Raw genomic sequence first — 25,085 nt, forward strand, 5'->3', positions numbered from 1 at the left:
CTCCCTGTCAGATTTACCCAGTGGTTTCCCATTCAGTGTGTAATGGTGATATTGATTCCTTCTTCCCATGTGTATAACCTTACATTTATCATTGTTAAACCTCATCTGCCACCTTTCAGCCCAAGTTTCCAACTTATCCAGATCCATCTGTAGCAGAATACTATCTTCTCTTGTATTAACTGCTTTACATAGTTTTGTATCATCTGCAAATATCGATATTTTACTGTGTAAACCTTCTACCAGATCATTAATGAATATGTTGAAGAGAACAGGTCCCAATACTGACCCCTGCGGTACCCCACTGGTCACAGCGACCCAGTTAGAGACTATACCATTTATAACCACCCTCTGCTTTCTATCACTAAGCCAGTTACTAACCCATTTACACACATTTTCCCCCATCAGAGCAGAGAATCTTATTTCTCATAGTCTGGGAGTCCTTCATGTGTTTTTTAGTAAACTCTATGCGGCTTTCATATGTCTTGCACTGAGGAGAGGCTTCCGTCGGGCCACTCTGCCAAAAAGGCCCGACTGGTGGAGGCTGCAGTGATAGGTGACTTTGTGGAACTTTCTCCCGTCTCCCTTCTGCATGTCTGGAGCTCAGCCACAGTGATCTTGGGGATCTTCTTTACCTCTCTCATCAAGGCTCTTGTCCCACGATTGCTCAGTTTGGCTGGACGGCCAGGTCTAGGAAGACTTCTGGTGACCCCAAACTTCTTCCATTTAAGGATTATGGAGGCCACTGTGCTCTTAGGAACCTTGAGTCCTGCAGAAATTCTGTTGTATCCTTGGCAGATCTGTGCCTTGCCACAATTCTGTCTCTGAGCTCCTTGGCCAGTTCTTTTGACCTCATGATTCTCCTTTGGTCTGACATGCACTGTGAGCTGTGAGGTCTTATATAGACAGGTGTGCGCCGCTCCAAATCAAGTCCTATCAGTTTAATCACACACAGCTGGACTCCAATGAAGGAGTAGAACCATCTCAAGGAGAATCACAAGGAAATGGACAGCATGGGACTTACATATGAGTGTCTGAGCAAAGGGGCTGAATGCTTATGACCATGTGATATATCAGGTTTTTTTTCTTCAGTCAAGATGGGGTGCAGAGTGCACATTAATGAGAAAAAATGAACTTTTTTGAATTTAACAAATGACTGCAATGAAACAGAGTGAAAAATTTAAAGGAGTTTGAATACTTTCCGTACCCCCTGTAGAAGGAAGAGAATATAATGCGAGAAATGAGATTTCTCAGAGAATTAAATCATAGTGTGCAAAACCCGAGAGACATTATTACTATCTCCTCACACAGGAATACACAGTGGTGAGGAAGACGGCGGGGGGTCCGAGCCCCGACACCAAACCGCCCCCAATCTCATGGATACCTGACAGGAAGCAGAAGATCCTGCACCTGACCACCAAGATCACTGATCTGCTGACCGGAGAGGTGACTGCTGGGAGATTATACAGTGTACACTGGAGGATTCTGGGTGATGAGAGGAGACTGCTGGGAGATTATGCAGTATACACTGGAGGATTCTGGGTGATGAGAGGAGACTGCTGGGAGATTATACAGTATACACTGGAGGATTCTGGGTGATGAGAGGAGACTGCTGGGAGATTATACAGTATACACTGGAGGATTCTGGGTGATGAGAGGAGACTGCTGGGAGATTATGCAGTATACACTGGAGGATTCTGGGTGATGAGAGGAGACTGCTGGGAGATTATACAGTATACACTGGAGGATTCTGGGTGATGAGAGGAGACTGCTGGGAGATTATACAGTATACACTGGAGGATTCTGGGTGATGAGAGGAGACTGCTGGGAGATTATACAGTATACACTGGAGGATTCTGGGTGATGAGAGGAGACTGCTGGGAGATTATACAGTATACACTGGAGGATTCTGGGTGATGAGACTGGGTGATTATACAGTATACACTGGAGGATTCTGGGTGATGAGAGGAGACTGCTGGGAGATTATACAGTGTACACTGGAGGATTCTGGGTGATGAGGAGACTGCTGGGAGATTATACAGTATACACTGGAGGATTCTGGGTGATGAGAGGAGACTGCTGGGAGATTATACAGTATACACTGGAGGATTCTGGGTGATGAGAGGAGACTGCTGGGAGATTATACAGTATACACTGGAGGATTCTGGGTGATGAGAGGAGACTGTGGGGAGATTATACAGTATACACTGGAGGATTCTGGGTGATGAGAGGAGACTGCTGGGAGATTATACAGTGTACACTGGAGGATTCTGGGTGATGAGAGGAGACTGCTGGGAGATTATACAGTGTACACTGGAGGATTCTGGGTGATGAGAGGAGACTGCTGGGAGATTATACAGTATACACTGGAGGATTCTGGGTGATGAGAGGAGACTGTGGGGAGATTATACAGTATACACTGGAGGATTCTGGGTGATGAGAGGAGACTGCTGGGAGATTATACAGTGTACACTGGAGGATTCTGGGTGATGAGAGGAGACTGCTGGGAGATTATACAGTGTACACTGCGGGATTCTGGGTGATGTTGGCCTTGGGTACCATCTGCCATTTCTTCCTACAGGTGTCGGAGGACTATGGAGGACATCAGGACGTTGTGATGGAGGATCAGCGGCTTGCTATGTTCCCTGGTAAGGAGAGGCCAGGATATAACAGGAGGAGAATCTCGCACACAGTAGTGCGGGGGTCACTCCCGGGATATTGGTCTTTCTTGTCCTGATGTAGCAGCGATTGTGAGTCCTTGTTTTCAGCTTTGATGTAAATGAAAGTGACCACAGGAGATCTGGCGGGATCAGGAATACGACCCCCAAGAAGGGAGCGGTGTCGGCGGTGGCCACAGACAAGTCCTTTCTCCTTCTTCCTGACCGATCGTCTTTTATATCACAAGATAATTTCCTGCTTGTAATAGAATCACATCGAGCTTAGAGGAGACTCCATATCATGAGTTTTATGTTGTTACTAGAGAAGACACATTATGGAGACGGTTGCGTCCGGCCTTCTCCTCCTCTGCTGTCGGAGGTCACTGCAATGTCTGAAGACCCTTATCTGATATACAGGTTTATTCTCACAGTTTGTTTCCTATAGACGGACGCAGTGTAAGAAATTCCCCGGAGAGATGTTTGTCTCCTCTCTATTCCCAGGACTGTCCGGAGGAGAATAATCAGGTAGATGATGCTATGATCTCCCCCACATACAGTACAGACCAAAAGTTTGGACACGCCTCCTCATTTAAAGAATTTTCTGTATTTTCATGACGATAAAAATTGTACATTCACACTGAAGACATCAAAACTATGAATTAACACATGTGGAATTATATACTTAACAAAAAAGTGTGAAACAACTGAAATTATGTCTTATATTCTAGGTTCTTCAAAGTAGCCACCTTTTGCTTTGATGACTGCTTTGCACACTCTTGGCATTCTCTTGATGAGCTTCTAGAGGTAGTTACCGGGAATGGTTTTCACTTCACAGCTATGCCCTGTCAGGTTTAATAAGTGGGATTTCTTGCCTTATAAATTGGGTTGGGACCATCAGTTGTGTTGTGCAGAAGTCTGGTGGATACACAGCTGATAGTCCTACTGAATAGACTGTTAGAATTTGTATTATGGCAAGAAAAAAGCAGCTAAGTAAAGAAAAACGAGTGGCCATCATTACTTTAAGAAATGAAGGTCAGTCAGTCCGAAAAATTGGGAAAACTTTGAAAGTGTCCCCAAGTGCAGTGGCAAAAACCATCCAGCGCTACAAAGAAACTGGCTCACATGAGGACCGGCCCAGGAAAGGAAGACCAAGAGTCACCTCTGCTTCTGAGGATAAGTTTATCCGAGTCACCAGCCTCAGAAATCGCAGGTTAACAGCAGCTCAGATTAGAGACCAGGTCAATGCCACACAGAGTTCTAGCAACAGACACATCTCTACAACAACTGTTAAGAGGAGACTTTGTGCAGCAGGCCTTCATGGTAAAATAGCTGCTAGGAAACCACTGCTAAGGACAGGCAACAAGCAGAAGAGACTTGTTTGGGCTAAAGAACACAAGGAATGGACATTAGACCAGTGGAAATCTGTGCTTTGGTCTGATGAGTCCAAATTTGAGATCTTTGGTTCCAACCACCGTGTCTTTGTGCGACGCAGAAAAGGTGAATGGATGGACTCTAGATGCCTGGTTCCCACCGTGAAGCATGGAGGAGGAGGTGTGATGGTGTGGGGGTGCTTTGCTGGTGACACTGTTGGGGATTTATTCAAAATTGAAGGGATACTGAACCAGCATGGCTACCACAGCATCTTGCAGCGGCATGCTATTACATCCGGTTTGCGTTTAGTTGGACCATCATTTATTTTTCAACAGGACAATGACCCCAAACACCTCCAGGCTGTGTAAGGGCTATTTGACCAAGAAGGAGAGTGATGGGGGCTACACCAGATGACCTGGCCTCCACAGTCACCAGACCTGAACCCAATCGAGATGGTTTGGGGTGAGCTGGACCGAGAGTGAAGGCAAAAGGGCCAACAAGTGCTAAGCATTTCTGGGAACTCCTTCAAGATTGTTGGAAGACCATTCCCGGTGACTACCTCTTGAAGCTCATCAAGAGAATGCCAAGAGTGTGCAAAGCAGTCATCAAAGCAAAAGGTGGCTACTTTGAAGAACCTAGAATATAAGACATAACTTCAGTTGTTTCACACTTTTTTGTTAAGTATATAATTCCACATGTGTTAATTCATAGATTTGATGCCTTCAGCGTGAATTTACCATTTTCATAGTCATGAAAATACAGAAAAATCTTTAAATGAGAAGGTGTGTCCAAACTTTTGGTCTGTACTGTGCAAACATAAATCACTGATTTGTGACTCCTCTCACATTTTTCTTGTGTTTTTAGGGTGAAGATCTGGTTAGTATTAAGGTTGAGGTCATAGATGAAGATGTGGGAACAGATTTCATGTCCGATCAGCAGTGTAAGGAGGTTGTTGTTAATGTCTGTTAGAGGGTCACCTCCATGCTACTCCCGTCATCCCATGTAACACTCTTTTGTTCGTCTGTTTCCTACAGATGGACTCCGTGTAAGAAATCCCCCGGAGAGATGTCCGGCTCCTCCGTATTCCCAGGACTGTCCGGAAACTCACCAGGTAGATGAAGCTCGGCCTCCACCACCTCTATATGGGGCCGCGCTCAGAGATTTGGGGTCTTCTGGTGATGTGTCTGCTGTATTGTACTGAGTTGTTGTATATGTGACATCAGGGCGGAGATCTGACCATCATTAAAGTGGAGGATGAAGAACAGCAGATAAAGGACGATCAGCCGTGTGTGAGCGATGTGAAGGAGGAGGAGAGTCCAGGACATGATACCGCAGGTATGTAATAATGGGGTCACTGGGGTCTTCTGGTGCCGTTCCACCTTACAGCTATGTGACAGTAACAAATCTGATAATAGTGATGGACTGATGTGTGTAGATTAACCCCTTTCTGACATATGACGTACTATCCCGTCGAGGTGACCTGGGCCTATCTGACCCTCGACGGGATAGTACGTCATAGCGATCGGCCGCGCTCACGGGAGGAGTGCGGCCGGGTGTCAGCTGCCTATGGGCACGCCCCCGGCACATTAACCCCTGGCACACCGCGATCAAACATGATCTTGGTGCGTCGGCGGTATAGGAAAGCATCGCGCAGGGAGGGGGCTCCCTGCGGGCTTCCCTGAGACCCCCGCAGCAAAAAACAAGACCTCACATGACTCTGTGGACCAAAATCTGGAAAAATTATTGCTCTCAAAATGTGGAGATGCAAAAAATATTTTTTGCTATAAAAAGCGTCTTTCAGTGTGTGACGGCTGCCAATCATAAAAATCCGCTAAAAAAGTAAATCAAACCCCCCTTCATCACCCCCTTAGTTAGGGAAAAATAAAAAAATGTATTTATTTCCATTTTCCCATTAGGGTTAGGGCTGGGGTTAGGGCCACAGTTAGGGTTGGGGCTAAAGTTACGGTTAGGGTTTAGATTACATTTACAGTTGGGAATAGGGTTGGGATTAGGGTTAGGTGTGTGTCAGGGTTAGAGGTGTGGTTAGGGTTATTGTTGGGATTAGGGATGTGTTTGGATTAGGGTTTCAGTTATAATTGGGGAGTTTCCACTGTTTAGGCACATCAGGGGCTCTCCAAACACGACATGGCGTCCGATCTCAATTCCTGTCAATTCTGCGTTGAAAAAGTAAAACAGTGCTCCTTCCCTTCCGAGCTCTCCCGTGTGCCCAAACAGGGGTTTACCCCAACATATGGGGTATCGGCGTACTCAGGACAAATAGGACAACAACTTTTGGGGTCCAATTTCTCCTGTTACCCTTTGGAAAATACAAAACTGGGGGCTAAAAAATAATTTTTGTGGGAAAAAGATTTTCTATTTTCACGGCTCTGCATTATAAACTGTAGTGAAACACTTGGGGGCTCAAAGTTCTCAAAACACATCTAGATGAGTTCCTTAAGGGGTCTAGTTTCCAATATGGGGTCACTTGTGGGGGGTTTCTACTGTTTAGGTACATCAGGAGCGCTGCAAGCGCAATGTGACGCCTGCAGACCATTCCATCTAAGTCTGCATTCCAAATGGCACTCCTTCCCTTCCGAGCCCTCCCATGCGCCCAAACAGTGGTTCCCCCCCACATATGGTGTATCAGCGTACCCAGGACAAATTAGACAACAACTTTCTAGGTCCAATTTCTTCTCTTACCATTGGGAAAATAAAAAATTGGGGGCGAAAAGATAATTTTTGTGAAAAAATATGATTTTTTTATTTTTACGGTTCTGCATTATAAACTTCTGTGAAGCACTTGGTGGGTCAAAGTGCTCACAACACCTCTAGATAAGTTCCTTAGCGGGTCTACTTTCCAAAATGGTGTCACTTGTGGGGGGTTTCAATGTTTAGGCACATCAGGGGCTCTCCAAACGCAACATGGCGTCCCATCTCAATTCCTGTCAATTTTGCATTGAAAAGTCAAACGGCGCTCCTTCCCTTCCGAGCCCTGTCATCCGCCCAAACAGTGGTTTACCCCCACATATGGGGTATCGGCGTACTCAGGAGAAAATGGACCCCAAAACTTGTTGTACAATTTGTCCTGTTACCCTTGGTAAAATAAAACATTGGAGCTGAAGTAAATTTTTTGTAAATAAAAATGAACATTTAACTTTTTTTTTCAAACATTCCAAAAATTCCTGTGACACACCTGAAGGGTTAATAAACTTCTTGAATGTGGTTTTGAGCACCTTGAGGGGTGCAGTTTTTAGAATGGTGTCACACTTGGGTATTTTCCCTCATGTAGACCCCTCAAAATGACTTCAAATGTGATGTGGTCCCTAAAAAAAATGGTGTTGTAAAAATGAGAAATTGCTGGTCAACAACCACCCTTGGGGGTAAAGGGGTTAACATCTATCTCTTGTGCCTATTGTATCCTGTGTCAATGGTTTGCCACCACAGAGAGGGGCCAGAAGACCTCTGTGTCTGATTTCTCCTATTCCTGGACTGATTAGAAGAACTTCACCTTCATATTATAAGTTGTCAGGTTCTTTTAGCAGTTAAGGTGTTAATCTTCTCATTTGAGCTCCTGGAAGCTTTCCTGCATTAATGCTCTCAGCTGTTCACTGTTGGCCACTCCCATATAATCTGGGCCATGGCTATCACTCATTGCCAGAGATAGCTTTTGCTGCATGGTTAAGAGATGTTGGTTTGTTATTGTTTGAGAAGGTGTTTGGTGGATTTATCTGTGTGTGCTAATCCCCATCCTCCACTCCTTGGTGTATTCTTCTGTTATATCTGTAAGCATGTCTGTATGATTGGTGTTTTCCTTTATTCCTGTTTACATTACTCTTAGTCTGGTGTATAATGGTGCACTACTACTCCCCTCTTCCCTGGGTGGGGTAAGGCACAGACTGAGGATGAATTCGGCTGCTAGGGCAAGGTCCCCGGCAACGTCACCATCAGAAGTGATCCGGGGAACAGGGCGCGCTAAGGCGTCCCTAACCTTGGGGATAGGGAAGGAACCCCTGGTCCCGGCACACCCTTGGGGATAGGGAAGGAACCCCTGGTCCCGGCACACCCTTGGGGATAGGGAAGGAACCCCTGGTCCCGGCACACCCTTGGGGATAGGGAAGGAACCCCTGGTCCCGGCACACCCTTGGGGATAGGGAAGGAACCCCTGGTCCCGGCACACCCTTGGGGATAGGGAAGGTACCCCTGGTCCCGGCACACCCTTGGGGATAGGGAAGGAACCCCTGGTCCCGGCACACCCTTGGGGATAGGGAAGGAACCCCTGGTCCCGGCACACCCTTGGGGATAGGGAAGGAACCCCTGGTCCCGGCACACCCGACAACAGAGTTGAGACGTCTCGCTTGTGGTTTAGAGTTAGTTCTTTGGATACTTTAGCTGTGAATATCAGCTGCACAAGTGACCGACATCTGAGGGAAGACTTAATATTTTATTTATTGATTGACAATGTTCATTGACTGTTTGGAAGTCACCAAAATCTTTCAAAGAAATTATCAATTTTATTCAGGAAGACGACTCCAATGACTGGAATAAAACATAAGTACAGACTCCCTTCCTCCTCTATATAAGAAATGTTATGAAAACGCTTCTTGCCCTGCCAGGACCTTGGTGTCCTTCAGACCCTCATATCAAAAACCTGACTGTTGCCTCCATTAGCAGTTGAGAGGCTTTGGCAGTGGTTCTGAAGCCTTAGAATTTGGAGTAATATCCAAGATAAAACCTCCAACCTTTAATTTCCGCTGTTCTGGTTTTCACTCAAGCTTCTGACTTCCCTGCGAATTCTCCCATTGATTGGGTTAGTGTAACAATGTAAGAGTGCGGAGTTATTGATGAACAGGCATGAGATGTCCGGCTGTGAAGCAGTGGTGGTGGCAGAATCGGCACAGTATGGAACATAACGAACAGGCAGGAGATGGTCATGTTTTTATTAGTAGTTTCCTTTTTATTTTTTAGTTACCCTCCCCTTTGTAGGACAGAGTTCCTTCCCTGCAGCTACATGTCCGTATGTCTAATGATTATACTAATGTAACTGTATCATTATTTTTTTTCTTTTTGGTAGCCATTTGTGTAGGGTATGGATCCTGAATCCACTAGACTATCACCAGGAGATGAGACCCGCAGGGGAGGTTTAGATAGTGCCACCGGCCGTGTGATAGGACAGGCCAGATAACTAACGAAAAACACCGACTGTCCAAAAGGAATGGAAACGGCTAAAGGTAATCGGCTCAGCGGCCAGACGCCAACAGAAGAGCACTGGACTGCTTTGCAGATTTAATGGAAAGTCACAATATGTTTTTTCGGTGTTGGGGGCAGTAGAAATGGCAGAACAGAGTGGAATATCAAATGATCATAAGTATTCAGCCCCTTTGCTCAGACACTCATATGTAAGTCACATGCTGTCCATTTCCTTGTGATCCTCCCTGAGATGGTTCTACTCCTATATTGGAGTCCAGCTGTGTGTAATTACACTGATAGGACTTGATTTGGAGCGGCGCACACCTGTCTATATAAGACCTCACAGCTCACCGTGCATGTCAGACCAAATGAGAATCATGAGGTCAAAGGAACTGGCCAAGGAGCTCAGAGACAGAATTGTGGCAAGGCACAGATCTGGCCAAGGTTACAACATAATTTCTGCAGTACTCAAGGTTCCTAAGAGCACAGTGACCTTCATAATCCTTAAATGGAAGACGTTTGGGACACCGGAAGTCTTCCTAGACCTGGACGTCCAGCCAAACTGAGGAATCGTGGGAGAAGAGCCTTGGTGAGAGAGGAAAAGAAGAACCCCAAGATCACTGTGGCTGAGCTCCAGAGATAGTCCCCAGACGATCAGACTGATACCTAGCCCCGACCTATTCAAGCGCGCTTTAAAAACCCATCTCTTCAAACAAGCCGACCACATCAACTACTCAGTAAACTAAATTTTCCCTGTTCCCTCCTTCCAAATATTATTCTGAATCTGCCCCCTACTATTCATCTGTCTCCACACCCTCCATGCACATGATAACTGCACTTGATACTTGACTATTGCACTTAAACACACGGGCTGATGACCGGATCATGCAGCTTTATATGAAAATCCCTATTTATTATAATTGACAGACCTGTAATAACGAGCACTTTTCACCTATTGTGTCCCCCCATTTCCCTGTAGATTGTGAGCTTGCGAGCAGGGACCTCACCCCTAATGTCACTGGTTAAATTGTCTTAACTTGTACTGAATTTATTGTCTGTACATGTCCCCGCTTATTGTAAAGTGCTGCGGAATATGTTGGCGCTATATAAATAATTATTATACGGAGATGGGACAAAGTTCCACAACTATCACTGCAGCCTCCACCTGTCGGGTCTTTATGGCAGAGTGACCCTACGGAAGCTTCTCCTCAGTGCAAGACATATGAAAACCGCATAGAGTTTGCTAAAAAACACATGAAGGACTCGCAGACTATGAGAAATAAGATTCTTTGGTCTGATGAGATGAAGATAGACCTTTATGGTGATAATTCTAAGCAGGTATGTGTGGAGAAAACCAGGCACTGCTCATCACCTGCCCAATACAATCCCCACAGTAAAACATGGTGGTGGCAGCATCATGCTATGGGGACAGGATGACTGGTTGTCATTGAAGGAAACATGAATGTGGCCAAGTACAGAGATATCCTGGATGAAAACCTCTTCCAGAGTGCTCTGGACCTCAAACTTGGCCGAAGGTTCACCTTCCAACAAGAACATTTCTAAAACAATCCACAGCGAGGAGATTGGAACAAAACAAAATCCTCTAAACTGCATGCTCGCAAACGCCAGAAGCCTGACAAACAAGATGGAAGAACTAGAAGCAGAAATATCTACAGGTAACTTTGACATAGTGGGAATAACCGAGACATGGTTAGATGAAAGCTATGACTGGGCAGTTAACTTACAGGGTTACAGTCTGTTTAGAAAGGATCGTAAAAATCGGAGAGGAGGAGGGGTTTGTCTCTATGTAAAGTCTTGTCTAAAGTCCACTTTAAGGGAGGATATTAGCGAAGGAAATGAGGATGTCGAGTCCATATGGGTTGAAATTCATGGAGGGAAAAATGGTAACAAAATTCTCATTGGGGTCTGTTACAAACCCCCAAATATAACAGAAAGCATGGAAAGTCTACTTCTAAAGCAGATAGATGAAGCTGCAACCCATAATGAGGTCCTGGTTATGGGGGACTTTAACTACCCGGATATTAACTGGGAAACAGAAACCTGTGAAACCCATAAAGGCAACAGGTTTCTGCTAATAACCAAGAAAAATTATCTTTCACAATTGGTGCAGAATCCAACCAGAGGAGCAGCACTTTTAGACCTAATACTATCTAATAGACCTGACAGAATAACAAATCTGCAGGTGGTCGGGCATTTAGGAAATAGCGACCACAATATTGTACAGTTTCACTTGTCTTTCACTAGGGGGACTTGTCAGGGAGTCACAAAAACATTGAACTTTAGGAAGGCAAAGTTTGAACAGCTTAGAGATGCCCTTAATCTGGTAGACTGGGACAATATCCTCAGAAATAAGAATACAGATAATAAATGGGAAATGTTTAAGAACATCCTAAATAGGCAGTGTAAGCGGTTTATACCTTGTGGGAATAAAAGGACTAGAAATAGGAAAAACCCAATGTGGCTAAACAAAGAAGTAAGACAGGCAATTAACAGTAAAAAGAAAGCATTTGCACTACTAAAGCAGGATGGCACCATTGAAGCTCTAAAAAACTATAGGGAGAAAAATACTTTATCTAAAAAACTAATTAAAGCTGCCAAAAAGGAAACAGAGAAGCACATTGCTAAGGAGAGTAAAACTAATCCCAAACTGTTCTTCAACTATATCAATAGTAAAAGAATAAAAACTGAAAATGTAGGCCCCTTAAAAAATAGTGAGGAAAGAATGGTTGTAGATGACGAGGAAAAAGCTAACATATTAAACACCTTCTTCTCCACGGTATTCACGGTGGAAAATGAAATGCTAGGTGAAATCCCAAGAAACAATGAAAACCCTATATTAAGGGTCACCAATCTAACCCAAGAAGAGGTGCGAAACCGGCTAAATAAGATTAAAATAGATAAATCTCCGGGTCCGGATGGCATACACCCACGAGTACTAAGAGAACTAAGTAATGTAATAGATAAACCATTATTTCTTATTTTTAGGGACTCTATAGCGACAGGGTCTGTTCCGCAGGACTGGCGCATAGCAAATGTGGTGCCAATATTCAAAAAGGGCTCTAAAAGTGAACCTGGAAATTATAGGCCAGTAAGTCTAACCTCTATTGTTGGTAAAATATTTGAAGGGTTTCTGAGGGATGTTATTCTGGATTATCTCAATGAGAATAACTGTTTAACTCCATATCAGCATGGGTTTATGAGAAATCGCTCCTGTCAAACCAATCTAATCAGTTTTTATGAAGAGGTAAGCTATAGGCTGGACCACGGTGAGTCATTGGACGTGGTATATCTCGATTTTTCCAAAGCGTTTGATACCGTGCCGCACAAGAGGTTGGTACACAAAATGAGAATGCTTGGTCTGGGGGAAAATGTGTGTAAATGGGTTAGTAACTGGCTTAGTGATAGAAAGCAGAGGGTGGTTATAAATGGTATAGTCTCTAACTGGGTCGCTGTGACCAGTGGGGTACCGCAGGGGTCGGTATTGGGACCTGTTCTCTTCAACATATTCATTAATGATCTGGTAGAAGGTTTACACAGTAAAATATCGATATTTGCAGATGATACAAAACTATGTAAAGCAGTTAATACAAGAGAAGATAGTATTCTGCTACAGATGGATCTGGATAAGTTGGAAACTTGGGCTGAAAGGTGGCAGATGAGGTTTAACAATGATAAATGTAAGGTTATACACATGGGAAGAAGGAATCAATATCACCATTACACACTGAACGGGAAACCACTGGGTAAATCTGACAGGGAGAAGGACTTGGGGATCCTAGTTAATGATAAACTTACCTGGAGCAGCCTTAGAATTTTCCACAGGTCTGACCGCTTCATCATTGACATTACCTGTCGCAGAGCTGATCACTGTAGAAGCAGGTCTGGTTTAGATCTCATGGCTGTGTGTTTGTTTCTCTGATCATCGGTGATCCAGCCCCTATTCTCCTATGAGAACATGCACAATCTTTATCATGGTCGTCGTCCTCATCCCTGTCAGTTTTCTCAGCCTGAAAAATATGATAGGATACTTGCGACTACCACCATGGCTGCTGGTGCTGCTCCCACCCACAATTACAGCTGCCTGTGCCACTACTAGCACCAGCAGCGCAGCTCTGCATTTCACGTATGACCTGGGCCTCATCCCTGTCCAGTTCATCAGTGCAGAGAAATGGCTTCCTTATCATCCAGCCTGGTCGCCGGGGCTCAGTGATGACATTGGCTGAATAGAAACTCCATTGTGGAACTGTTATCGCTGCAGCAGAGGACTGGTATAGACACTGCCTCAGACTCGCTGCGTTCTTGTCAGGTAACGACCTCTTATGTGACTGAGAAGTCTGAGCACCCTCCCCCAGTCCAAAATGTCCACCTCTTCTACCCCAGTATTATGCTTACCATAGCTGAAGGGGAGGACAGTCGTGGCCTCTGCCTGCTCCCAATGGCTGGACTGCCAATGCCGTGAGTTCTTGTTGGCAGGTCATGTGGCGTGTTTTCTTTTCCATCTCCCGCTCCATTGCTGCTCCTCTACCAGACATTGATATGTAACGCGCTGGTTAGTGCACACTCCTTAATAGTCAGACTAGGCTCACTGTATGTGTGGCCATGTGGTCGCCATTACCGAGCAAGTCTATGGCAGAACCAGGCTGCGAAAGCGGCGCCATAGGCTACATGTACATAAGGTGCGTCAGAATCATCGTGTGACTCGGAAGATTACGTGGTAGTAAATACGGGGTAAAAGGAACGAACTATGGACTATGGTTAAACTAAAGGTGACCACTCGAACCCGGTCCCTGAGAGGCCATCGAGTGTATATCGGACCAACTAAGGAACCGAGGGAGAGTGCAGCACAGGAAAGAATCCCCAGCAGTACACACATCGTACAGGCCTACATACTCAGATGTAGGGCTAGATCTCCAAGCGGAATCCACTGAAGACTATTGCCACAAAGGAGACCAGCAGGGGAAGGTTCAAATGGTGTCACCTGCAATGTGATAGGACAGGCTAGATAACAAACACAAAAAACAAGGTTATCTGCACCTGGACAGAGACGCCGACAGAAGAGCACAGGACCGCAAGACCAAATCCCGAGGCACGACAATGAGCGCCTGAAACACAAAACGTATCGCCCTGGGTTTCTCAGTAACAGAGGATGCAATGTGTCAGAGTCTGTATCAGAATCACAGGGTCATCACCACATGATAGGGCATCAGGCAGACTGGATGATTTGTCTGGTCAGGAAGATGACAGCACCAGCATTATCTCACTGCTGCCTCCTGTCAAGGGTCCGTGCCGGAGTCGGGCTCTGTATTCATTAACCCTTTTTTTTTGTTTCCCCCTTCTTTTTCCAAGAACCACTTTTTTCCCATTCACATAGCCGTACAACGGATTGTTTTTCAAGATAGATTTTTTTTTTTTCATTTTTTCAATACAAAACTACAAGTGTGAAGTTTTGGGAAAAAAATGCAATTTTGTCAGGTTTTTTTGTGCTTTATATAATCGCGACTCTCCAGGTTGGTGTGATTTCAGTGATCCGAAACGTAAAGAAAAATAGAATTCGGACATTTTCAAAAATGGTTTGTGTCGACACATTCCAAGACTCGTGATATTTTTGTTTTTCCATCGTTTGATCTGGGTGAAGGCTTTTTTTGTGTGATAATCTGGCCGTTTTACGAATACCATTTCTGGCTATACAAGACAGTTTATCAGTTTTTTTTTTTTTTTTATTACATTGCTTTGTTTTATTTTGGTTACAATTTTTCGTTTCTGATTATTTTATATTTTGGCAGATGTCATTTTTATGAACGCAGCAATAGAAAACAAAGTGTTTTATTCTTGATTTCTGGCTGAAGCACTTTGACCAATCGGCTAAAGTGGTCCATTTCCATTCCAGGGCAGACGGTGGGCACTGCCATGGGGATGAGCTGCGCCCCCTAGTTATGGAGACATTGACCTTTACTTGTATCAGACCCGTTTTAATCATCGTATTCACCTTTTAAAACAAAATCGTGATGATTTGTTTATCATGTGGTAAGTTACTGGAGCAGAGGCCAAGTTTGTTGAAACGATGACCCTTAACGATGGGGCGTTTCCTTGGCCCCTAATGTGTCCGTTCTCATCATATTTGGTGTCTAGTTAACAAACCACGTTTTCACCGTACTGTACACACTACCATACACTTGTTAATGGTTTTTCTTGGAGTTATTGGAATGTGCACATTGTAGATTCAGACTGAAGGCAGCAAAACAACAAAGGGACAGATATGGAAACAAGGAGTAAAGAACACGTGTGAACCAAAGCACAATAAGTGTTGTACTCTAGATTCATGAAACAAGCCGTCACCCCAACGGGCTAATTACGGTCTGAAACCCCCAACGGGCTAATTACGGTCTGAAACCCCCAACGGGCTAATTACGGTCTGAAACCTTGGTCAAAGTTATCTGAGCAATTTTCCAAGGGTGCACAGACTTTTTCCATCGGCCCATTTTCATTTTTTAAAATTTTTAATGTAAAAATTTACTTTTATGCAAAATATATACACACAGGGCATGTAGTTTTTAACTTTAGGCCCTTTAGAGATCATTTTATCTTCTTGCTTAACTGTTCATACAGTGGATAAATAATTATTTGAGCCCCGGCCAATTTTACAAGTTTTCCCAACTACAAAGAATGGAGAAATCTGTCATTTTTATCATCGTTACAGTTCACCTGTGAGACAGAATCTAAAGATAAAAAAAGAAAGAGAAAATCACATTTTATGATTGTTACATCATTAATCTGCATTTTATTACATTAAATAAGTATTTGATACAATATAAAAACAGAGCTTAACATTTGGTCCAGAAACCTTTGCAGTTACAGAGGTCCGATGTTTCCTGTGGTTCTTGACCAGTTTGACCACAGGGATTGTGGCCTCCTCCTTACACATCTCCAGATATTTCAGAGTTCAGGGGCCATGCATACCAGGCTTATACTCCAGTCAATAAGGAGCCTCTATACTCGAGTATATATGGTCCTTATTTTCCCCACTGTGTGTGCCTAAAACATAATTGAAGGTTTTCATTTAAATGGCATCTGACTGAAATCCCCTCCTGGAACATAAAAGCACTCAACAGCATGATCCTGTGGTACTATGGTCCTGTGGTACTATGATCCTGTGGTATTCTGGCCCTGTGGTACTGTGGCCCTGTGGTACTATGATCCTGTGGTACTATGGTCCTGTGGTACTATGATCCGGTGGTACTGTGGTACTGTGGCCCTGTGGTACTATGGCCCTGTGGTACTATGGCCGTGTGGTACTATGATCCTGTGGTACTATGGCCCTGTGGTGCTATGGCCCTGTGGTACTATGATCGTTTGGTACTATGGCCCTGTGGTACTATGGTCCTGTGGTACTATGATCGTGTGGTACTATGATCCTGTGGTACTATGGCCCTGTGGTACTATGGCCCTGTGGTACTATGGCCCTGTGGTACTATGATCCTGTGGTACTATGGTCCTGTGGTACTCTGGTCCTGTGGTACTCTGATCCTGTGGTACTATGGTCCTGTGGTACTATGGTCCTGTGGTACTATGATCCGGTGGTACTGTGGCCCTGTGGTACTATGGCCCTGTGGTGCTATGGCCCTTTAGTACTATGGCCCTGTGGTACTATGGCCCTGTGGTACTATGATCGTTTGGTACTTTGGCCCTGTGGTACTATGGTCCTGTGGTACTATGATCGTGTGGTACTATGATCCTGTGGTACTATGGCCCTGTGGTACTATGCCCTGTGGTACTATGGCCCTGTGGTACTATGGCCCTGTGGTACTATGGTCTTGTGGTACTATGGCCCTGTGGTACTATGATCGTGTGGTACTATGATCGTGTGGTGCTGTGGCCCTGTGGTGCTATGGTCCTGTGGTGCTATGGTCCTGTGGTGCTATGGTCCTGTGGTACTATGATCCTGTGGTACTATGGCCCTGTGATACTGTGGCCCTGTGGTACTATGGTCCTGTGGTACTATGATCGTGTGGTACTATGATCCTGTGGTACTATGATCCTGTGGTACTATGGCCCTGTGGTACTATGGCCCTGTGGTACTATGATCGTGTGGTACTATGGTCCTGTGGTGCTATGGTCCTGTGGTGCTATGGCCCTGTGGTGCTATGGCCCTGTGGTACTATGGTCCTGTGGTACTATGGCCCTGTGGTACTATGGCCCTGTGGTACTATGATCCTGTGGTACTATGGTCCTGTGGTGCTATGGTCCTGTGGTGCTATGGCCCTGTGGTACTATGGCCCTGTGGTGCTATGGCCCTGTGGTGCTGTGACCCTGTGGTACTATGAGCGTGTGGTGCTATGGTCCTGTGGTGCTATGGTCCTGTGGTGCTATGGTCCTGTGGTGCTATGGTCCTGTGGTGCTATGGCCCTGTGGTGCTATGGCCCTGTGGTACTATGGTCCTGACTGTGTGACATGCGCCAAGTGGGCGTTCCAGGAGAGGTCCCATCCAGTCATCTGTTATGATCTGGTGGTTAGAACAAATAGTGGATCTGGTAGTTAGAGCACCAGAAAAGACCTGATAGCACATTAATACAGGACAAGCTCTGGGAAGTGGAACCTCTGCTGACCGCAATCCCTAACCCTATCACGTACACTAGAAATAGCCGTGGAGCGCTCCTATCATGACCTAGGCACCTCGTCACAGCCTCAGAACTAGCTAGCCCTAGAGATAGGAAAAATAAGCCTATCTTGCCTCAGAGAAATTCCCCAAAGAAAAAGGCAGCCCCCACATATATTGACTGTGAGTAAGATGAAATCACAAACACAGAGATGAAATAGATTTAGCAAAGAGAGGCCCGACTTACTAAACAGACAGAAGATAGGAAAGGTCACTTTGCAGTCAGCACAAAACCCTACAAAAGGCCACACAGAGAGTGCAGGGAAAAATACCTTCCGCACCGACTAACGGAGCGGAGGCGCCCCTCTGCGTCCCAGAGCTTCCAGCAAGCAAGGCAATATTCACATAAGCATGCTGGACAGAAAAAATAGCAAACAAGAAAAAAGCAAAGCGAAACTTAGCTTCTTCTGGAGAAAACAGGTAACCAGGAAGATCCAGGAGCGAACTAGACCAATGCTACAACATTGACAGCTGGCATCGGACAAGGATCCAAGTGGAGTTAAATAGAGCAGCCCACTAACGAATTAGCCTCGCCACCTGTGGAAGGAAACTCAGAAACACCCACAGGCACCAGAGAAAGTCCATGGACAGAACCAGCCGAAGTACCATTCATGACCACATGAGGGAGCCCGAAAACAGAATTCACAACAGTACCCCCCCCCCCACTTGAGGAGGGGTCACCGAACCCTCACGAGAGCCCCCAGGCCGACCAGGATGAGCCAAATGAAAGGCACGAACCAGATCGGCCGCATGAACATCAGAGGCAAAAACCCAGGAATTATCCTCCTGACCATAACCCTTCCACTTTACCAAGTACTGGAGTTATCTGTCTCGAAATACGAGAATCCAAAATCTTCTCCACCACATACTCCAACTCCCCCTCAACCAACACCGGAGCAGGAGGGTCAACGGATGGAACCACAGGCGCCACGTATCTCCGCAACAACGACCTATGGAACACATTATGGATGGCAAAAGAATCTGGAAGGGCCAAACGAAATGATACAGGATTGATAACCTCAGAAATTTTATACAGACCAATGAAACGAGGCTTAAACTTAGGAGAGGAAACCTTCATAGGAACATAACGAGATGACAACCAAACTAAATCCCCAACACGAAGTCGGGGACCTACACAGCGCCGGCGGTTAGCGAAACGTTGAGCCTTCTCCTGGGACAATGTCAAATTGTCCACCACATGAGTCCAAATCTGCTGCAACCTATTCACCACAGTATCCACACCAGGACAGTCCGAAGACTCAACCTGCCCTGAAGAGAAACGAGGATGGAAACCAGAATTGCAGAAAAACGGCGAAACCAAAGTAGCCAAGCTGGCCCGATTATTAAGGGCGATCTCAGCCAAAGGCAAAAAGGACACCCAATCATCCTGATCAGCAGAAACAAAGCATCTCAGATATGTTTCCAACGTCTGATTAGTTCGTTCGGTTTGGCCATTTGTCTGAGGATGGAAAGCCGAGGAAAAAGACAAATCAATGCCCATCCTAGCACAAAAGGACCGCCAAAACCTCGAAACAAACTGGGAACCTCTGTCCGAAACGATGTTCTCCGGGATGCCATGTAAACGAACCACATGCTGGAAAAACAATGGCACCAAATCAGAGGAGGAAGGCAATTTAGACAAGGGCACCAAATGGACCATCTTAGAAAAGCGATCACAAACCACCCAAATGACCGACATCTTTTGAGAGACGGGGAGATCCGAAATAAAATCCATAGAAATATGCGTCCAGGGCCTCTTCGGGACCGGCAGGGGCAAAAGCAACCCACTAGCACGAGAACAGCAGGGCTTAGCCCGAGCACAAGTCCCACAGGACTGCACAAAAGAACGCACATCCCGTGACAAAGAAGGCCACCAAAAGGATCTAGCCACCAAATCTCTGGTACCAAAGATTCCAGGATGCCCAGCCAACACCGAACAATGAAGCTCAGAGATAACTCTGCTAGTCCATTTATCAGGGACAAACCGTTTCTCTGCTGGGCAACGGTCAGGTCTATCAGCCTGAAATTTTTGCAGCACCCGCCGCAAATCAGGGGAGATGGCAGACAAAATTATCCCCTCTTTGAGAATACCTGCCGGCTCAGAAACACCCGGAGAGTCAGGCACAAAACTCCTTGACAGGGCATCAGCTTTCACATTCTTAGAGCCCGGAAGGTACGAAACCACAAAATCAAAACTGGAGAAAAATAACGCCCATCGAGCCTGTCTCGGATTCAACCGTTTGGCAGACTCAAGGTAAGTCAAATTTTTGTGATCTGTCAAGACCACCACGCGATGCTTGGCTCCTTCAAGCCAATGACGCCACTCCTCGAATGCCCACTTCATGGCCAACAATTCTCGATTACCAACATCATTATTGCGCTCAGCAGGCAAAAACTTTCTAGAAAAGAAGGCGCATGGTTTCATCACCGAGCCATCAGAACTTCTTTGCGACAAAACAGCCCCTGCTCCAATCTCAGAGGCATCAACCTCAACCTGAAACGGGAGCGAAACATCTGGCTGGCACAACACAGGGGCAGAAGAAAAACGACGCTTCAATTCCTGAAAAGCATCCACGGCCGCAGAAGACCAATTAACCACATCAGCACCCTTCTTGGTCAAATCAGTCAACGGTTTAGCAACACTAGAAAAATTAGCGATGAAGCGACGATAAAAATTAGCAAAGCCCAGGAACTTTTGCAGGTTCTTCACAGATGTCGGCTGAGTCCAATCATGAATGGCCTGGACTTTAACAGGATCCATCTCGACAGTAGAAGGGGAAAAAATGAACCCCAAAAATGAAACCTTCTGAACTCCAAAGAGACACTTTGACCCCTTCACAAACAAGGAATTAGCACGAAGGACCTGGAACACCATTCTGACCTGCTTCACATGAGACTCCCAATCATCCGAAAAGACCAAAATATCATCCAAATACACAATCAGGAATTTATCCAGGTACTCTCGGAAGATGTCATGCATAAAGGACTGAAATACTGATGGAGCATTGGAAAGCCCGAATGGCATCACCAGGTACTCAAAATGGCCCTCGGGCGTATTAAATGCTGTTTTCCATTCATCGCCCTGTTTAATACGCACAAGATTATACGCCCCTCGAAGGTCTATCTTGGTAAACCAACTAGCCCCTTTAATACGAGCAAACAAGTCGGACAGCAACGGCAAAGGATACTGAAATTTGACAGTAATTTTATTAAGAAGGCGGTAATCAATACAAGGTCTCAAAGAACCATCCTTCTTGGCCACAAAAAAGAACCCTGCTCCCAACGGTGATGACGACGGGCGAATATGGCCTTTCTCCAAGGATTCCTTTATATAACTCCGCATAGCGGCGTGTTCTGGCACAGATAAATTGAACAATCGGCCCTTAGGAAACTTACTACCAGGAATCAAATTAATTGCACAATCGCAATCCCTATGAGGAGGTAGGGCACTGGCTTTGGGCTCATCAAATACATCCTGATAATCCGACAAAAACTCCGGAACTTCAGAAGATGTAGAAGACGAAATTGACAAAAATGGAACATCACCATGTACCCCCTGGCAACCCCAGCTGGACACAGACATAGATTTCCAGTCCAATACTGGATTATGGACCTGTAGCCATGGTAACCCTAAAACGACCACATCATGCAGATTATGCAACACCAAAAAACGGATATCCTCCCGATGTGCAGGAGCCATGCACATGGTCAATTGGTTCCAGTACTGAGGCTTATTCTTGGCCAAAGGCGTAGCATCAATTCCTCTCAATGGAATAGGATATTGCAAGGGCTCCAAGAAAAAAACACAGCGCCTAGCATACTCCAAGTCCATCAAATTCAGGGCAGCGCCTGAATCCACAAATGCCATAACAGACTAGGATGACAAAGAGCAAATCAGAGTAACGGACAATAGAAATTTTGACTGTACCGTACCAATGGTGGCAGACCTAGCGAAACGCTTAGTGCGCTTAGGACAATCGGAGATAGCATGAGTGGAATCACCACAGTAAAAACATAGCCCATTCCGACGTCTGTGTTCTTGCCGTTCAGCTCTGGTCAAAGTCCTAACACACTGCATAGGCTCAGGCCCATGCTCAGATAGTACCGCCAGATGGTGCACAGTTTTACGCTCACGCAAGCGCCGATCGATCTGAATAGCCAAAGACATAGACTCATTCAGACCAGCAGGCATGGGAAATCCCACCATGACATCCTTAAGGGCTTCAGAGAGACCCTTTCTGAAGATTGCTGCCAGGGCACATTCATTCCACTGAGTGAGCACAGACCACTTTCTAAACTTCTGACAATATATCTCCGCTTCATCCTGACCCTGACACAGAGCCAGCAAGATTTTCTCTGCCTGATCCACTGAATTAGGTTCGTCATAAAGCAATCCGAGCGCCAGGAAAAATGCATCCACATCACGCAATGCCGGATCTCCTGGCGCAAGGGAAAATGCCCAGTCTTGAGGGTCACCACGTAACAAAGAAATAATGATCCTTACTTGTTGAGCAGGATCACCTGAGGAGCGAGGTTTCAAAGCTAGAAACAATTTACAATTATTTTTGAAATTCAAGAACTTAGATCTATCACCAAAAAATAAATCAGGAATTGGAATCCTAGGCTCTGACATCGGATTCTGAACCACAAATTCTTGAATGTTTTGTACCCTTGTAGTGATATTATCCATCCAAGAGGACAGACCTTGAATGTCCATGTCTACACCTGTGTCCTGAACCACCCAGAGGTAAAGGGGAAAAGAGAGACAAAACACACTGCAAAGAAAAAAAAAATGGTCTCAGAGCTTCACTTATCCCTCTATTGAGATGCATCAATACTTTTGGCCAGCTGTACTGTTATGATCTGGTGGTTAGAACAAATAGTGGATCTGGTAGTTAGAGCACCAGAAAAGATCTGATAGCACATTAATACAGGACAAGCTCTGGGAAGTGGAACCTCTGCTGACCGCAATCCCTAATCCTATCACGTACACTAGAAATAGTCGTGGAGCGCTCCTAACATGACCTAGGCGCCTCGTCACAGCCTCAGAACTAGCTAGCCCTAGAGATAGGAAAAATTAGCCTATCTTGCCTCAGAGAAATTCCCCAAAGGAAAAGGCAGCCCCCCACATATATTGACTGTAAGTAAGATGAAATCACAAACACAGAGATGAAATAGATTTAGCAAAGAGAGGCCCGACTTACTAAACAGACAGAAGATAGGAAAGGTCACTTTGCAGTCAGCACAAAACCCTACAAAAGGCCACACAGAGAGTGCAGGGAAAAATACCTTCCGCACCGACTAACGGAGCGGAGGCGCCCCTCTGCGTCCCAGAGCTTCCAGCAAGCAAGGCAATATTCACATAAGCATGCTGGACAGAAAAAATAGCAAACAAGAAAAAAGCAAAGCGAAACTTAGCTTCTGCTGGAGAAAACAGGTAACCAGGAAGATCCAGGAGCGAACTAGACCAATGCTACAACATTGACAGCTGGCATCGGACAAGGATCCAAGTGGAGTTAAATAGAGCAGCCCACTAACGAATTAGCCTCGCCACCTGTGGAAGGAAACTCAGAAACACCCACAGGCACCAGAGAAAGTCCATGGACAGAACCAGCCGAAGTACCATTCATGACCACAGGAGGGAGCCCAAAAACATAATTCACAACAGTCATCCCTTCATACAGAGGACAGCCATTATAGGTGATAGCAGTGACCTCTGACCTCTTTCATTTAGCCAATGACACTGCAACATTCAAGCTGTTCCCAGGAGCTTCTTGGCCACAATGTCCAGCATCTCACCCTCAGTGGGTTCACAAAGGACCCTTCACTATTCTACATGACATCTTTTGACTTTGATAGCCTCTTCTGGGTACAAAAAGGTAACACAGAGCAAAAATGGAAAATAACCTGTCCATATACCACACGGGCTAACCTGAGCAGCATGTACAAGGCATCTTCACCTCGCGCACAGACCCAGAGAAACCGCACCCGCTGCCTTAAATTGGCCACCCCAAACCTGGACTGGAGGTAATGGAGCAGCCGATCCCACCCAGCTCCTTGTAAAAACCGGGCTCATCAAACACCTCTCAGCACCAAGGCTATGTGCACACGTTGCGGATTGTTCCGCGCAGAAACGCTGCAGATCCGCAAGTGACTTACAGTACAATGTAAATCAATGGAAAAAAAAAAATTCTGTGCTAACGGAAAACGCTGCGGATTAAAAGAAGGAGCATGTCATTTATTTGTGCGGATCTCCATTATAGAAATCCGCAGGGGTAAAAACACATGAAATCTGCACAAAATCCGCATAAAAAAAGCATCAAATCCACATCTGCGTTTTCTCCCAAGAGATGCGGAATCCACACAAAAAATTCCAAAGGCAAATCCGCCTGACTGTGCTGGAGTATGCTTCTCCGACCATGACCTCCGACCACGACCTGTCCCGCTGCCACCTTGCAGGGTGTAGATTTCGGCACAAGGTGATTTTTGTGTGTTGAGGTTATTTGTCCTAGGATCGCCTCAGGGGGAGTTCACTCCTATTTGTAATCTATGCACTTAGGTTCTTACATGTTGCATGTGCTTTAAGTAGATTGTTGCATTTTTACGTTTTGGCCTCTGGCCCTTAAGACGACGCTGGTACTAGTGGACTGACAATGAGGAACCAATCCCCGCCCAATGGTCAGATTCGTGTTTTGGGAAGGGGGTCAATGTGGACCCAAATTGTGCGGGTTGTTAACTTCCATATAGTATCAGTGGGTGCCTGGAATAAAGGTTTATTATCCCATATTCACCTCCAGAGTCCTATTCTATTTAATTGACAACCCGTGAAATGTATTAATGCCAGTGACGGAGCGCCTGTGTGTAAGGGGCACAAGGTGTCCGTAATTCTGAATGTTTGCCATCCTTGCTATGCTATTGTACATAACTCGTGTTGTGCATATTTATGGTACCGTTGTGGAAGTGCTCTGTATGATTACTGTTATAGTTGTAGGGAAAGCGTAGTACCTTAGTTTGGCCACTAGATTGGGGTACAGAGTTATTCAGCTTGTAAATAGTAAAGTGGGAGGAGCTAACGGCCGTTATTCTGGGAAACCTCTGGACATCCGAATCAGTTGGGCGGGAGCGCCTGTCAGGGCAGTCAGCTCTGCAGAAGTCCACGGTCCAGTCAGGCAGCATCAGGGCCAGAACGGCCAGCCGAG

General features: G+C 45.5%; 1 protein-coding gene across 1 annotated transcript in view; it reads left to right on the top strand.

The window, feature by feature from the left end:
* LOC138638936 (oocyte zinc finger protein XlCOF22-like) overlaps window positions 1-25,085 on the top strand; it is a 57,342-nt gene that overhangs the window by 27,321 nt on the left and 4,936 nt on the right. Inside the window, exons 3-8 of the mRNA XM_069728694.1 lie at window positions 1,309-1,443; window positions 2,579-2,645; window positions 3,100-3,179; window positions 4,890-4,965; window positions 5,060-5,136; window positions 5,249-5,360. Coding sequence (XP_069584795.1) covers window positions 1,309-1,443; window positions 2,579-2,645; window positions 3,100-3,179; window positions 4,890-4,965; window positions 5,060-5,136; window positions 5,249-5,360 — 547 coding nt within the window. The remainder of the gene's footprint in view (window positions 1-1,308; window positions 1,444-2,578; window positions 2,646-3,099; window positions 3,180-4,889; window positions 4,966-5,059; window positions 5,137-5,248; window positions 5,361-25,085) is intronic.

The sequence above is a fragment of the Ranitomeya imitator genome, chromosome 5 (assembly GCF_032444005.1).
Source record: "Ranitomeya imitator isolate aRanImi1 chromosome 5, aRanImi1.pri, whole genome shotgun sequence".
Taxonomy (NCBI): domain Eukaryota; kingdom Metazoa; phylum Chordata; class Amphibia; order Anura; family Dendrobatidae; genus Ranitomeya; species Ranitomeya imitator.